We start from the raw sequence: 15,192 nt of genomic DNA, 5'->3' as shown, positions 1-15,192 counted from the left end.
AGACAGCATCTGTTCTCAGTCAGATGATTGAAATATAACATATTTAATTAGAATCAAAATTCCAGTGCCTTACAATATTTTTGTAGACCACTATGTGATTGATAAATGATCTGCATTCAGGCCACTTTGATTGACTGATAATTGTTTGTGTCAGTCTGTATTTGCCATAACCATGTAAGAAAACGCAGCAATACTTAACCACTGAATACAAAGTTTTGATCTCCATTAGTTATTTGGCACCAAAAACTCAGTTGTTTGTGAGTAAAAGCACCAAATAGGCAGAATCTTGTAAATGAACTGTAATAGATGTATCATTATGCTCTGCATTGGAATAGTTTAATCTATTTTGCATTATTGTTAGTTGTTGTGTTGTCTTTTTGTTTTTAATATTATGAAAATGGAGCCTGAAGATTTATGCAATCTTGTACATGTATATGAGTATGATGTATGGAACTGTTCAAATTAAGTAAAATACTAGTACAACAAGTGTTGTCGAAAGTAAATAATCTGAATGTGGAACCAGTTGTTCCATACACTTTAGAAAGTTTCAGTAGAAATGTTATTTTAACATTGAAGCCCTGAAATATTGAATGTATTGTTCAAAATTAGATATTCAATGAATGGGTCACTGGATATTATGGAGCGCAGTTAATTCATTATGATGTAGCATCTAGTTGTGAACTGCTATTCAATAAAATTTATTAGAACTAAAACAAATGCAAGTTTTCAAGTTTCTATTTGTCAGCATAATGAGGAAATATAAGGAAAGAAATGTATTTTTCTCAGGGTAATACAGTGATTTAATAGAAAATGTGTTATATCTGAGGAAACTGCATTTCATGGATTTATTTACTTAATGTCAGTGAGTTTAGACATTATTTATAGATAGATTAAGAAATATGTCCCTTATTTTGTGACAAGCTGTATGGATATGTAGGAAATTCTCTACTGATAATCGTAGAAATTATTCTGTTGGTATATTGATATTTTTGTGTTGTGAACACAAAAGAGGTGCAAGTCTTAGAATGCTAGATTTGTCTTTTCTACATTGAGGATTGTGTACTGCATAATATCTGTAGTGTATTACTAGTTTGTTAACACTTGTTAAATTGTTACACTACAGTTATGCAATGGTTTACAGAGTTCACAATTATTTTTATCATCTTGAGAATTAAAATAATTTTTCATCTGAAATGTGTGAATACTTTTTGTCTCCACCAACTTTCGGAGTAAAAGTTCTTAAAAATACTGCTTGAGCGTCAAGAAGACACTAGATAAGAGGAAGGGTGATTTTTAGGAAAAAGTATATTTATTGCATTACAGCAGCATTAAAGAAAAAACATTTATATAAACTCAAACAGCCATTTTTTGGATTAACTGGAACTATGAAATGCATTTTTCAGAGTCAGACACCTTAGGAAAATGCCTACGGACGCTGCTTATTCTTTGGAAAATGTCTTTGTGCACATTTGAATTTTATGGCACAATGGCATGACAGCTCTCAGGAGACAAGGCATCAAATAGGTAACATGTCAGCTGCTTGGCCTGGAGGAGAGAACAAGACATATATGGCATAAAGGTGACTTGGTCACAAACAGAGCAAACCATTAAACCTGAGTGCTTTTCATAGAGGAGCTAAAGATAAAATGTTTTAATCTATTTTAATATACAATCCCTGAAACCAGGAGCTGAATTATATTCATGTTTACCTCTTTCTCACTTCCTGGGTAGGTAATCATTTTCTCCACATTTTCTAGGTCTGATCTTTCCTTGTAAATGCTAGTGTAACAATGAGAGCCACAGGTAAAAAGAAAAAGTTACTTATATGTAAGTATTCTAAATGTATTCACATTAGCTTTGAATTTTCTTTTTTCATACCTCTCAAGGATCAAATTAAAGCCAGTCACATTCTTTTCCCCTTGAAGAGCCATGATGAGACAGGGGGCCGTGTGAAGATGAGTCATCTTTTAAAGACACAATAGACAAAAAATCAACTGCTGAATGCACTGTTTGCAAGAAAGTATGTTCTAAAGCAACACCTGTCAAAGTCACGGTGCTCACTCTCTCCTTTACGCTTGATGACACTTTGAGTGTCTCAGCGATATGTTTCCTCTGCTCGTTATCCAATATGCTCATCCTCCCTGCCACCAGATGGCAGCCTGACCTCAGCAGCTGCTCCAGCATCTCCAGCTGGGGTGGCACTTGGCTGGGAAGTGGGGCATTTAAGGGTATCAGCACACAGGTTGTCTGCCAGAGAGGACTGTGTATCAGGGACCCTGGTACCAATAAACAAGCAAAAGAGGACCATGTGTTTTCTCTACTGTTTACAAAGGTTATCTGGAACTGAGTCATATTTCAACATCCTTTGCAGAACATTGTCTGCCAAAGTCCCAATAAATGATTACAATTTTAAAGGGACCCATTTTGCTTTAACAAATGATTGAACTATGCAATGTTCAATGCTTTGACTTTAAAGTTAGTTCAATGTAGTGATAATACTCAGGAAGATTTGCATTCCTGTGATTATGGGTACACCACCAATGCAACCGGAATGTAGGGCATAGCCTAGTTCTGCAGAGTTTACAGCGCTATTTTTAAACAAAAGTTACCCGTACATGTATTGTCTTTTTTTATGAAAATAAAACCAGACAAGTAGTCCAAACCTCCATTTGGTCCCGATGCTTCTGAAGGTGACAGTGTTTCCTGGGCCCCAGGGGCTAGTGTGCAGCTCTGTTCACGCTCCACAGACGCTAAAGGGTCTGAACACATGCTGAGAATCTGAAACAAGAAACCAAGAGCAAAGACAGAATGCCTGTCTTTCATCAGGCAGAATTACAGCCCAAGTACTCAAAAGTAGTGCAATGTTGAAGTCCTGTCCTGTTGGTAATGTACCTGTTCCCGTCTCATTGTGCTGGTCTCAGCACAGCATAGCCCATCTGGGAAAAACCTTTTCACATCCTCAGTTGCTTTCTGATATGATCCCGATCCTACAACATCAGTTACTGACACATAAATATAAAGCAGCATAGCAATCCTGTACTGGAATATGTACCAGCATGCAGTACGGGGCAGTATCCACAGATGCCATTGTATAAATGATCCATACCGTAACAGTCTGTCCAGGGGGATGAATCCTCCTGGCCCAGCATGTCCAGCAACCTCCTGACAGCATTTTCTCCCTGGAGGCAGAGAGCCAGTGAGGAACCAGAGCACAGGTACTCCACGTGGGCCTCCAAGTCTGAGGGCTCCTGCACAGAACAAGTAACGCGGTATGAATTATCGAGGCTTACAGTTTGCATCAATGAAAACTAATTTTTCAGTTAGACATTTTTAGTTACACTTTCTGCGGGTATTAGGGAGGTAGCATCACTTTCGTCCAGGGTCACTACTCGCAGGCCGACCAACATGAGGCCTCTCTGCTGGAGTTGGTGGATTATTTTGGTCAGAGCGTGATTCCAGGCTCTCGGCTTGAACAGGCACACAGTGAGCAGCATCTGTGGATCTAAGGATAAAGTTACTCTCATTGCTCTACAGTATTACTGAAAACACCAGTATTACAGCACGATTATAGAGTTTGACACTATTTTACACAAATCTGAGTTGCATGAAATATATTAGTTACTCAGATTTATATTGAGTATTTGTGATCTGATTTGTGATATGAAGACATACAGAGCTTATATACTTTATGTGCTGCCTTTGAGCCTGTTAGCCAGAAAACTGTGTGCATGCAGTTTAATTCCCCAAATTTATGCGATGAAAAAAATTAAGCATCAGCATACTGAAATTCCAAAGAAATCTCTCTGGCAAATCACAATATAAAAATGTTATTGTGTGCTGTGTAGTTTCCCCCCTGTGTAGTATCATTAAATCAACTCAAACAAGCTCAACATGGATGTTGTAAATATTATTCAGATGGAGTTTTTTTTTCCTTTTTTTACACAAACCTTTTGTACTGCAGTTTTGGGGAGGGAACTTCAGTAGTGGGCGTACGCTGTGGTCTGTAGACGAGAAAATCAGGGATATGAGCCAAGCCGCAGCTTGTACCCAGAAGATATTATCTGCTCATGTTTCTCTTACAAGTTGTGATAGGCTCAAATACTCAAAAATACTGGAGCACCCCTCAAAAGATTTGATTTTAGGCTTGGCATCTGATTGCATGTTTTAAGCAGCACTCAACAAACTTACCAGGAATCATCTCATGGTCAAAGAAGAAGAGGGAGGCTTGTCTGAAGGCCACTTCAGGTGTGGGTGACAGCAGGACACTCAGGTTACCAGGGCAGTCGTGCGGTAGGAGCTTTTGCAGTGGAGCACAAGCATCCATCTGTCTAAGAGCACACACTAGAGCAGGAGAGGACATCAGAATTTCCTGGCTGCCGTGGCAGAGCTGCTCTCCCACCTCATAAGGACTCAGCTCCTGGGCCTGAAGTCGAGTCAGCACAGGCAGCCACTTCAAGCCAAGTAGCTTGAATCCTGCATGTCGTACATCACCTAGATTAAAAAACACGTTGCAACCATTTAAACATAAGGGTTAAGTTACATTAAGACAATTCTGCTGAAATGATTCACTCAAATACTCATTAATATGTTTATTCACTAAACTGTCGCCTGCTATGTGTATCTGATGTGTATTTTGTTTGTTTGCTGCCACCTCCAGTTCCAAAACCCAAGACAGGCTGGGCTCTCGGAAATATATTTGAACTTCACCCACCTTCCGGCCCCCCAGTCAGCACTCTGTGTAGGAGGCTCAGACCTCTGCTCATGTCCTTCCCACACAGGGTCAAAATCACCACCTGCTCCGTTTCGGAATTGGATAGACATTTTCGATGGGACAGGATCACACCAGAAGGATCTGGCACTGACCACATACACCTAACTAAAAATAAAGCACACTTTACATAAGAAAAACAAATGGTAGAAACAGTAGAGGAGCATCTGCTAAAGTTTTTAATGTCACTGACTGAACACATGGTTCCTACCAAAGGTGTGGAACAGGTTACTTCTGTAGGGCACAGTGTGGAAACAGAAGGTTGGATCTAATGCATGAACACCATTAAGCCTGGAGTGGATGCAGCCCAGAAGCTTTTGAACCTTAAATTCTCTCATTAAAGCTGAAACAAAAGGAAAACATTATTTCAATGGCAAAGAAAAACTTGATGATGCAGACTTTCTGCATTATTTCATTAAAAAAATTCCACAAAATAGTACTCGGAGATGCAATTTGAGACCTGCTGGTAGACTAACACTGTGGTGCATTGCATTTTCTTTCCTCAGTATCAACACCAGACATTTAGAGGGAAGCTCCAGCTCCTCCTGATCCTGGGTCACAGTAGGTGGACTGCAGAACACATTTGCCTAGGAAAAATATACACAGACCTCAAGATTGTAATGAAAAGTACAATACATTCATGTTTCATGGTAGACCAGGTGGAAAAAAAGCACAGAATCCTTCTGAATCTCTGACCTCTGACTAAGTATCTTGTAGTTTTACCTGCTGGTTGGTGAGTCCGAGGGCTGCAGCTCGGTTGCTATGAAGCTGCAGTCTCTGCAGCCCCTTAAGACTGAAGCCTCTACGTTCACATACAGCCAACACTTGGCCATAACAACACGGAGGCACAACAGGTGACACCACGAGGAGTATGTCAGCTAAGCGGAAAAAAAAGAGGGATTAGGAGCTTCACTCAAGTAAAAATGTTTTATCCTTGCTGCAATCAAAATTTCCCTCAGGACAGTTAAGATGAAAGTTGAAAATGAAATATGGACCCAAGCCAGTTCTCCCCCTTGTGATAGTTTTGGCTCAACGAGTCACAGTACCTTTTGTTGTAGCACACAGAAAGGCAGATGATCTGCTTAAACTGAACAGGCTGCCTCTGACTTTGTCATCTGATGGCACAACTCTAAAAACAAAACTGGGGGTGATTAATGTAACACTATTAGAATAAAAAAAACCCCATAAAAACAGTGTCACAGTCATAAAGGGGCTGTACTTTAATATGTCCTAAATAAACCCTCTTGGCTCTAAGGGATCTCAGTCATAGAATGACCTGCCAAGATAAATCTCTAACATCTGACTGTAAAAGTCACTTAGCAAATCAAATTAAAACAGTTCTGTGAGTCCCAGTTTTTCAACTGCCTTTGGGTATTTCAGTTAAATGTAGCTTATGGAAAGTTTCCGTTGGACAATGAAGATTTAGATTTAGAGTTGCACCATGTAATTTTAAAAATCCTCCCTTCATTTTTTTCTAAATCCATCTCACATTTGGTCAAATAGTCTAATGATAAATCAAGAAAAATATGGAATTTTTTAACAACAAACCTATTCAGAGGCCGGTTGTGATCCCGTGCACTTCCTCCTCGAAATCTTCCTGAAAACCACAAGCACAGCTCCCTGTGGACTTGACTGGCCAGTCGAGGGGAGTAGAAGAGTCGATGTTCTTGACCTCTGCAGAGGAGAGTGCTGACAGAAGTTGGATCTGTCTTTTTGAGCAGCAGATGATCTAAGGAACTAGTCAAATCCTTGAACAATGAATGGGCATAAGGACCCCGAACAGCTATCGCAAGGACAGGCTTGCAGGTCTCATTAACTGTCCGGTTAACTGGTACAACACCTATGAAAGAGAGGAACAGTTATTAAAGATTAATTTTATTCAGTCAAGTCACTGACAAAAGTCCTAGGCCAGAGGTGGATCCAGGAAGTATACCTGACCGATGGGCCACAAAGAGAGTTATTGAGTAATTTTATGAACAGATGGGTTTAGTTATGTCCTACCGACACTGTCACTCAGGAAACTCTGTGGTGGATAAAGGAGCCGCAGACCACACACATCGAGTCCTGAGTCCACGACAAGCTGCAGGGTGTAGTGTGTTATAAGGGGATGTAGGAAGAAGCCATTGCTCCCCAGAGCAACTGATAACTACAACATAAATAAAGGGAAAGTTAACATATATTGAATTCAGTATCTCAGCCTTTACTGCTATGCCTCTGATTCGGTGTTTGCTAGGATCAAAAGAAAGCTGTTCAAAGAGAACAACTACCCCTGCAAAGTGCACTTCTGAAGGACAACGTGCTCACCTCTGTGTGCAGCTGTGGTCTGGTCTCTCTCCTCTTACAAACATGCTCCTGAGTTTCCACAGTCTGCCAGTAAAAACCTGGACTGAGACCAAATGTCCTATCTATAACCTGAAACACAAAGCCAAGGGAACAAAATGCAGTCAACAGAATGCAAAATCAGAGATCTTGAAATAAATTAAATTGCACTCTTGGTAGCAAACCACCTTTTTGTTGGAGGTGGCAGAGATAAAACAATTTAAACAGGAAGAAGGCAGTTGGAAGGGTGACGCATAGGCTTGTTGGTCCAGCAACATCTGGAGCTCAGGTAGCCAGGGGGCAATTTGCGTGAGTGAGGTCTCCAAGAGGAACCTGCTCACATGGTTATAGAACGGTGCATGGATGTCTATGTCCCGTTTCTACAAAAAAAACAAAACAAAAAGAACAACATCATTATCAAAGATCACCAGACATTGTAAAGCCTAAAGATAAGGTTTTTTGTTTGGTCTTGTCCTTTTCTTGCTATTTACCCTTGGTGTATAACAGTGACGAGCCACAGCTAAAACATGCAAAACCAGTCCATCCTCTGTCCACAGCTGCTGAAGTCCGGCAACCCAGAATGGGACCTTTGCACCACCCTGGTCTTCATCATGAAGTGTGTCTGGGCCAACCTAATGACACATAAACAAGTGACCCGACGTGATGAGGCATGTATTCAGTTTTAGAAACAACAAACTTTGGCTCACACTGGGAGAGAGAAGCCAGTGCATACTGACCAAGGACAGAAACCAAACCACTAAAGTGTTGTAGATGTGGGATTTGGTTGCAGCTGGATTCCTTTTTCCACGAGCTCCGTCTCCAACCATCCCAGGACTGGAGAGGTTGACAATCAGGAGCATGCAGCCCTTACTTTCAATATCTTCTGGTAGTGAATTGACTGAATGTAGGTGAGATGCTTCCTGAAAAATAAGTCATAATTATTGTAAATAATTGAAAATTTCAAAGTACTGTAAGTGTATTTCTTTTTTAATTCTCTGGCACTTACAAAATCATAAAGAACATCAGTCCTTTCAGCAGCCGACTGCCTCTGATAGACAGATTTGGTTGGACAGTGTATTTCCAGTTGCCTAAGAATTTGCTGGTGTTGTTTACACTGTAATGTCTGCTTAAGCTGTTGTCTCTGTTGGTCACTAACAGATGCATCGTCAGGGTTAAGATATTCGTTTACTGTCAATGATGTGTCAAATGAACAAAGAAAAAATCCGTACCTCCGTTGCTGTGCTTTTTTAAATGAACTTTGCTGAACAGTTGATGGGCTTTCCATTTTAGGTTCTCTGGACTCAGATTGTACAGGGGAAGATTGTTTATCTACCCACACATGTTGTGAGTCATGGCTACATGCAGACTCTACAGGCTGAGGTGGGTTGTCTTTCAATTTAAATTTTTCTGCATCATTCCCTAGTACTGAGCCTGGTGGATCTGTATATCCTTTCGGATATTTATTCCCATTTCGATTCATCTCTCTTATTTTCTGAAGCAACACGCTCTTGCCAGTCACCTCCCTGTAAGCAGAGAAATGGGAGAAAGAAATGAGAAGTGAAACAAAATGTGCTGGACTGAAGCATGACAAATGCTTTCAGGATATATATACCTGTCCCCAATCCGCGATCCAGTGTGCACTTTCAGGTTGGGTTTCTTTGCAGGTGGTGCTTCCTGGTGAGTGTTGTATTTGGCTGTTGACTTGGACTCAGGTGAAAGATTTGGGGATGTTCTTGGTGGTTTTATTGAAGGATCAGAGCAACGCAGGTCAATATAAACGGTGGGACATTCCTGGTAGCTCAGCTGCATCTCTGCTGCCATGTTGTTCCACACATTATTCTGTCTGCATGAAACAGAAACATCATTTTTATTATTATTGGCCTACAATTTGTAATCACAAACACTTAGCAGTGACCTCAGTTACCTGATGTGTTTTGGACTTTTCACAGGCTCTGCCACAGACTTAGATGACTGGCTCTTACAGAAAGCAACTAGCCTCTCCATTATATTCCCCTGGGACCTGTACTTGTCACCATCTATAAACAAAAAAAATGTGTTGAAACTATAACACAAGATAGTAAATTCATACTGTAAATGATAAAATGCATAACCCCATTCATTTTTCATAATAGTGACAGGGGTGTGTGTTATAATTCCTTACCTGCATGTGTTTCTGAAGGTTCCACTGACACATGTTGGCGGAGAGACAGCCCATCCTCTTTCAGATTTTGGAGGACATTATCCAGATTCCACTGGTCGAGCCTCTGCACATAGGCGTGAAACGAAAAGATTATTATTATTTTTTGATAAAAACGTACATTACCAAGAGAATATTTAAGTGCATCAACCATAACTGGTGTTTTCTTTTTACTCTCTCAGACTCACCGCAAATGAGAGGACAGGGAGACCCGCATCAGATTTTGTGCTGTCCACATATGGTTTCACCAAGGTATCCAGCTTGACTCTGTTCAAGTCCACAATATTGTTCGGAAAACCACCTACCTTTAATTTTGAGACAGGAAAGAAAAGAAAAAGAAAGGGTGCACATTTATTGTATCATGGCTCTTGTGTTCTTTACTGTCACCAAAACAGTGGTTGCAGATTAATATAAACCCACCTCAACATCAGCATCAGAGTGTCGTGTACTCAACTGAGCTGCAGTAGTGCTTTCTACAATTCCATCATCAACATTCCTCGAACTCTGCCTGCAAGTCTCCTCTGACCGGTGTGTTTGTGCAACAGGTTTCAACAGCTTCTGATTGAGAAAACACAGAAATATCAGTGATTACCAATAATGTTTATGGGGGGGTCAGACACAACGACGGTATTTACGATTAACACTTGTGAAAAAAAAAACTATAATTGACTAACCTCCAGTTCAGCATCTTCCATTGAAAAACTGCCACAGTCCTCAGGGACCGTCAGGGAAAGACCAGCTGGCCTCTGATATATGGTGATAACCTCTTCATTCTCAGACTGAAATGTTATGAGGAAACATTATTAGGTGTTGTTTGCATTTGTAAACAACGCTATACGGAAAAAGTTCCTGTCAGTCTGGTTAGCAGACGTCAGCACATTTTTAGGAAGCAAAAAAAATAAAACATACTGATGAATAATCGGGGTCGATGGTGGGTATGTGCGGTTTCACTTTCTCCAGAATTGAATTCCAACACGACGAAGGGCTTAAGTCCATTTCCCGGCGGGCAGAAATAAGAATGCAAGTAAGATGAAGGAGTATTTTGTGTGATGTTACCGTTTATGATCCGCACTTCATTACTTGAGGCTCCTCGGTTACCACTGGCAACAGAAAGCTTCTGTTTGCAGCACGAGTGTTGCCTTCAGGCGCTGCCGGAAATGTCGCCACTAAGTTCAGCGGCATGAAATATACAGGAGCGTTTAACACCTGGGCCAAACGACTAGGCTGCAGAAAGTCTGCTGTGGTTTTTCATGAGAGAGGGAAAGAGATGTCCATGGTAGGTTAAGTTAAGTAGGCGGCATAGTTACAGTGTACAGACATGAGTAAAATGCTCCGTTTGAACAGGTTAGCATTCTGACTTTGCAAAATGCAACTTGAATTCTCTAGTAGTAGATAGTACACACGGCAAGCTAGCTCGCTAGTTGTTGTGCTAAAGTTATTTATCTTTTGCAGGCGCTGTGTTGACCCGTCAACCAGCGGTTTGACTGAAAGGTAACGTTACACATATTCTGCTCCTATCCAGCTACATATTTTCATAGTATTGTACTTGTTATATGAATATTGTTTTCTGTGAAACTTTGCCATGAAGCCAATTCATGAGAGACACAGTGCTGTGTTTAAGTCAGTGGTGTAATATACACTCTGTTGGCAGTTTATTTCTAATTGAATTACGATGGCAGGTGCGTAACGTTGACAGGTATTTATGTTATTTTGTCAACCCCATTCAGATCCAGGACAGACAAACCTCTTTGTATAACGCAATGCAGTTCAACTGCACCACAAACTACAGCCTCCAAAATGATTATACAGTTTAATCAGCACCTCTTTAACACAGCTTAAACACAAACTGAACATTATATTCTTCAAGAAAGGAGGATTTATTGTAGGACTGCTGCATTACACTGTATTAGTTTTTAACTAGGTGTTCCTAATAAACTGACAACTGTGTGTAAGTGGGTACTGTGGCATAATCTGTCCCCTGGATGTCGTAACCTCATTAGGTGGGTACATGAAACATTTTTAAGAAAGTGAAGGTACACGGTCTTTAATACATTTATTGCACTTTAAGGCAATTTCCCCATTAGTGCATCTTTTTAAAGTGACAAACATGGAGCTTTACTAATAGTAATACATAATATATCTACGACATACTTGAGGACACTTTAGTGTCTGAGCTGTGTATATATTTTTTCCTGCCAGTAACCATCCAGCCCAGTCACATAAATAATTAAATAAAGTGTGAGTTATAGCTCAATGGCTTAAACTTAAAATTGAGTAAAAGGACATTTCAGTTTGTTACTCACAGTTTTGTATAAGGTTTGCGGGGCGCCCAAAAAGTCACATATGGTTCCATTTCAAATAACAGGCTTATGCCATTGTTTTTTGGCCTTTTCTGACTTATCTCCATTTTTATTGTCCCACAATGCTCATGACCAAAGCAAACAAAAGTGCTATCACATTTTTATGTAAATTTGATATTTTCTGTGTTCAAGGGCATGAATGGAGGTTCTAGTGGTTTACAGAGGAACAAACTTTAAAGTATTTTAAAGTTCTTTAAAGGTTCTGTCAGTATAAACTGAATTATTTCAAAGCATTTGTTGTGGTTTGGTTCCACCAAATTTTCCGTTAGCTACAGAGTGTGACAATTTACCAACAGTCATCATTTTCTCCCAGAGTAAAGCATTCATGTTTAATATAACTCCATAAAGCTGAACCAAAAGAAATATTGGTCTGTTGGTCTTCACATTGAAGAAACATTTTTGCACCCCTTAAATCTGAAACAGTTTACATTATTTAAACATGCTACAGATGACAAAACTTTATCTATTAATATTGTTGATGTGGAAAAAGAAACTGAATCACACATTAGCAATACAATTTCAATCTTGAAATCAGAAACTGAGTGAATTTATATTGTGGAAAATAACAGTTTTGTAATTTTCTTTGCTTTGTACCAAATAAATTCTCTAAACATGATTGTATGTGGCTGCTTAGCAGCTTTGGAAAAATTCATTGTCAATATCTCGTAGATCCTGACCAGCTAGACCAGGTGGGCTGGTGCATGTAATGTTGTTGTATATGGTGATAGTTGTGTCCGGCTCTTCACCCTCTGCATGGGTCTCCACCCGCCGAGGTATCACCAACGGATTCCTCAAGCTGTAGTTTCTGAGTGGGAGGGTGCTGCAGTCACATTTCCAATGGTTCCCAGACAGCAAAAGTTTTTCCATATTCTCTGGGAAATCAGGGACCATGCTGGTCAAGGCATTAGCTCTCAGGTCCAAATAGCGCAGCTTTGGAAGTAGCTGCTTCGTTCCATTCTGCAAAAACTGTTGACAGTCATTGTTGGACAACAGCAAGTACTCCAAATTCTTGAGGCCAGAGAATGTGTGGGTTGTGAGAACCTCCAACTTGTTGAAACTCAAGTCCAGTGCCAATAAGCCCACCAGATCTACGAAGCTCTGGCATTCCACCACGGAGATGTTGTTGTGCTGCAAGAAAAGCCTACGTAGACCAAAGAGTCCAGTAAAAGCTTGAGTTGTGATCCTTGTTAGGCACCCTCTGTCCAGATGAAGGCTGTGAAGCTTTGACAGACCTTTGAATATTTGGTCTGGCAGAGTTTGGAAGCAGCTTCCAGACAGGTTGATGACAGCCACATGGGAGAGGCCTGTGAAAGTACCCATTTGTGCCTCCTGCACTAGGTTGTGTTCTAGCTCTAAAACTTCCAGATGACCAAGCCCTTCAAAAATCCTCTCCCCAAGGGCTTGGATCCTGTTGTAACTAAGTCGTAGTTCTTCTAAGTACTGCAGATCACGGAAAGTCCTGGTCCTAATTCCAGTGATAGAGTTGTTGGAGAGACGCAGTACATGAAGACTGTGCAGGCCCACGAAAGTGTCGTCGTGCAGTAAAGTCAGTCTGTTGTTAGTGAGATCCAGCCATCTGAGTGACTTCATGCCTGCAAAGGCTCTGGGCACCACTGTCACAATGTGATTCTGGGCAAGATACAGCTTTTGCAGTTTAGTGAGTTTAACAAACACATTGGCTTTGATGACCTTCAGGTAATTTCCAGTTAGATCCAACTCTTTAAGCTCAGCAAGATTTTGGAAAAGCTGTGGCTGCAAGTAAGCGAGTCTGTTCCCTGCAAGAACAAGCTCTCGTAGACCTTGCAGGTCATGGAAAGCTGTCTCAGGCAAGACTGCTATTGAGTTCCACCCAAGGTTGAGAAGCCACATGTGTGAGAGTCCTGCAAACAGGCTTTCCTCAATACGAGTGAGCTGGTTGTTGTGCAGACTAAGTGAAGCAAGGTTAGGTGTATTCTGGAAGATTGTGCCTGGTAACGCACGGAGTAAATTTCGCTCAAGGTGAATGTGTGCTAACGACCTGAGTCCTTTGAAAGCTTGAGGGTCAAGTGCCACCAGCTGGCCACTCTGCAGATTCAAAAAGTCCAGGTTGGTAAGATCCTTAAAAGACACTGCTGGGAGTGAAGTGAACAAGTTGCCATCCATCCAGAGAGAGTGAGTGGATGTCGGCATGTCAGTGGGGACTTGTGTGAAGTTACGAGCACTGCAATACATGTTGAGCTCCAAAGTGTAGTCATCATGCAGGCAGGTGCATCCCTTAGAACATGGAATAGGCTCTTCTGTCACCTTCTCTCCGGCTGTGTCGGGATCTGGCAACGCCAGTGATGTTCCCAGCACCCACAGCACCAACAGCACAATGGTTTGCATAACAGCTGCGGATAGAATATTAGCATCAAAATATAAATACTGAAATACTGATACTATTCACTACAGATTACCGAATGCTGTTAAAATGCATTGCCTTCCTAGTTCTGTAATTGCAGTCTTTTTAAGGAAATTTTGAATTTCAAATGTTTTCATTCTTTACGACCCAAATTATTTTGCTTACCTTAAATCTGAGAGGTCTTGATTTAAGGTGGACAGGCTGTGAAATACTGAATGAACCTTGTGCAATTAGACCCCAGCCTTTTTTTGAGTCAGGTGCACCTAATGTGCACAATTAACCCATTCATCTCCGTTACAATTGTATTGTATGTTGCCAGTAAGTTTTCATGTTTTTCTCAAAATTTCCTGTTATGTTTTCTTAGACAATAATTAGTTTGCCATCAATAATATCAATTCTGAGAATGTCATATACATAACATGATGTTTTTAATGATAATGAACTCTGTAAAATGAGACTATACTGTTTAGTGTCTCAGTAAGATGTTAATGGTACTTAAATAAAAAATCTCTTAAATGTACATGAATCTCATTAATTCTTAATGTATCTCCCACATTCAGTATTGTCAGCCTAATAAGGGATTATATCTATGTGGCCTTTGGTGTTTACTAAAGACAGGGTCCTGCCACTGAGTGCATTTAGTGTAGATTTTAGCTGATATACAGTGGAAAAGAGATAAGATGAACCCAGTGCAACAGACCCTCGACTGAATGTAAGACTTTATCTTTTTTGCTTATACTTAACCTTTTAACAAAGGAGTATTTGACATGGTTTGTTACGAGGAAAAGTTGTATTTCACTTCTTATCTCAAACTTGGAAGTTTATACCTCATTAAATATCAATTTAACCATCCCCTTTGCCATAAATCCGTGTTATATTTGAATAAAATCAAGTTTATGCACCTGTCTGTATATGACAACAGCTGCACGTAAGATACTTATAAAACTATAATGCAAGTGTCATTTATGTTTCATTCACTTATTTGACAGTGAAGGAGGAAGTCAGTTCCAGAGGTCCATTTCCTAATCAGTTATTGTAATGACTAACTTTGTGTTTACTCTTTTTCTTGGAATCTGGTTTCTTTTGGAGACCCATGAACTGGTCATGCTCTAAAGGACAACCAAATCCAGATAACACCGTTTGCTTGCACATGAATTTCATTGATAGA

General features: G+C 40.3%; 3 protein-coding genes across 7 annotated transcripts in view; 1 reads left to right on the top strand and 2 right to left on the bottom strand.

Moving 5' to 3' along the window:
• Positions 1-1,345: 1,345 nt before the first annotated feature.
• Positions 1,346-10,280, bottom strand: LOC120784083. The gene is made up of 30 exons (XM_040117542.1): positions 10,194-10,280; positions 9,959-10,063; positions 9,705-9,842; positions 9,473-9,589; positions 9,249-9,351; positions 9,012-9,123; positions 8,700-8,930; positions 8,317-8,610; positions 8,094-8,238; positions 7,825-8,007; positions 7,579-7,719; positions 7,276-7,467; positions 7,073-7,180; positions 6,770-6,914; positions 6,317-6,608; positions 5,815-5,909; positions 5,492-5,646; positions 5,229-5,355; positions 4,980-5,111; positions 4,712-4,876; positions 4,189-4,491; positions 3,948-4,001; positions 3,339-3,502; positions 3,107-3,248; positions 2,893-2,987; positions 2,664-2,778; positions 2,062-2,276; positions 1,879-1,964; positions 1,710-1,779; positions 1,346-1,545 (listed from the first exon to the last, which is right to left on the bottom strand). Exons 1-30 carry the CDS (start codon positions 10,278-10,280, stop codon positions 1,477-1,479), a joined length of 4,380 nt encoding a protein of 1,459 aa, XP_039973476.1. The 3' UTR covers positions 1,346-1,476.
• Positions 10,281-10,468: 188 nt separating this feature from the next.
• mrtfbb (myocardin related transcription factor Bb) overlaps positions 10,469-15,192 on the top strand; it is a 75,801-nt gene continuing 71,077 nt past the window's right edge. Inside the window, exons 1-2 of one of the 5 annotated variants that reach the window (XM_040157884.1) lie at positions 10,469-10,560; positions 10,737-10,775. In XM_040157884.1, coding sequence (XP_040013818.1) covers positions 10,535-10,560; positions 10,737-10,775 — 65 coding nt within the window. In that variant the 5' untranslated portion in view covers positions 10,469-10,534. Of the gene's footprint in view, positions 10,629-10,736; positions 10,776-15,192 lie in introns of those variants that run through there. The other 4 variants (XM_040157890.1, XM_040157912.1, XM_040157918.1 and 1 more) reach the window with 4 other exon arrangements.
• Positions 10,934-14,219, bottom strand: igfals (insulin-like growth factor binding protein, acid labile subunit). The gene is made up of 2 exons (XM_040157942.1): positions 14,190-14,219; positions 10,934-14,013 (listed from the first exon to the last, which is right to left on the bottom strand). Exon 2 carries the CDS (start codon positions 14,006-14,008, stop codon positions 12,275-12,277), a length of 1,734 nt encoding a protein of 577 aa, XP_040013876.1. The 5' UTR covers positions 14,009-14,013; positions 14,190-14,219; the 3' UTR covers positions 10,934-12,274.

This window comes from Xiphias gladius, chromosome 3 (genome assembly GCF_016859285.1).
Source record: "Xiphias gladius isolate SHS-SW01 ecotype Sanya breed wild chromosome 3, ASM1685928v1, whole genome shotgun sequence".
In the NCBI taxonomy this organism is placed as follows: Eukaryota; Metazoa; Chordata; class Actinopteri; order Istiophoriformes; family Xiphiidae; genus Xiphias; species Xiphias gladius.
The sequence above is the reverse complement of the archived record's forward strand: the minus strand, read 5'-3'. Positions and strand labels throughout refer to the sequence as shown.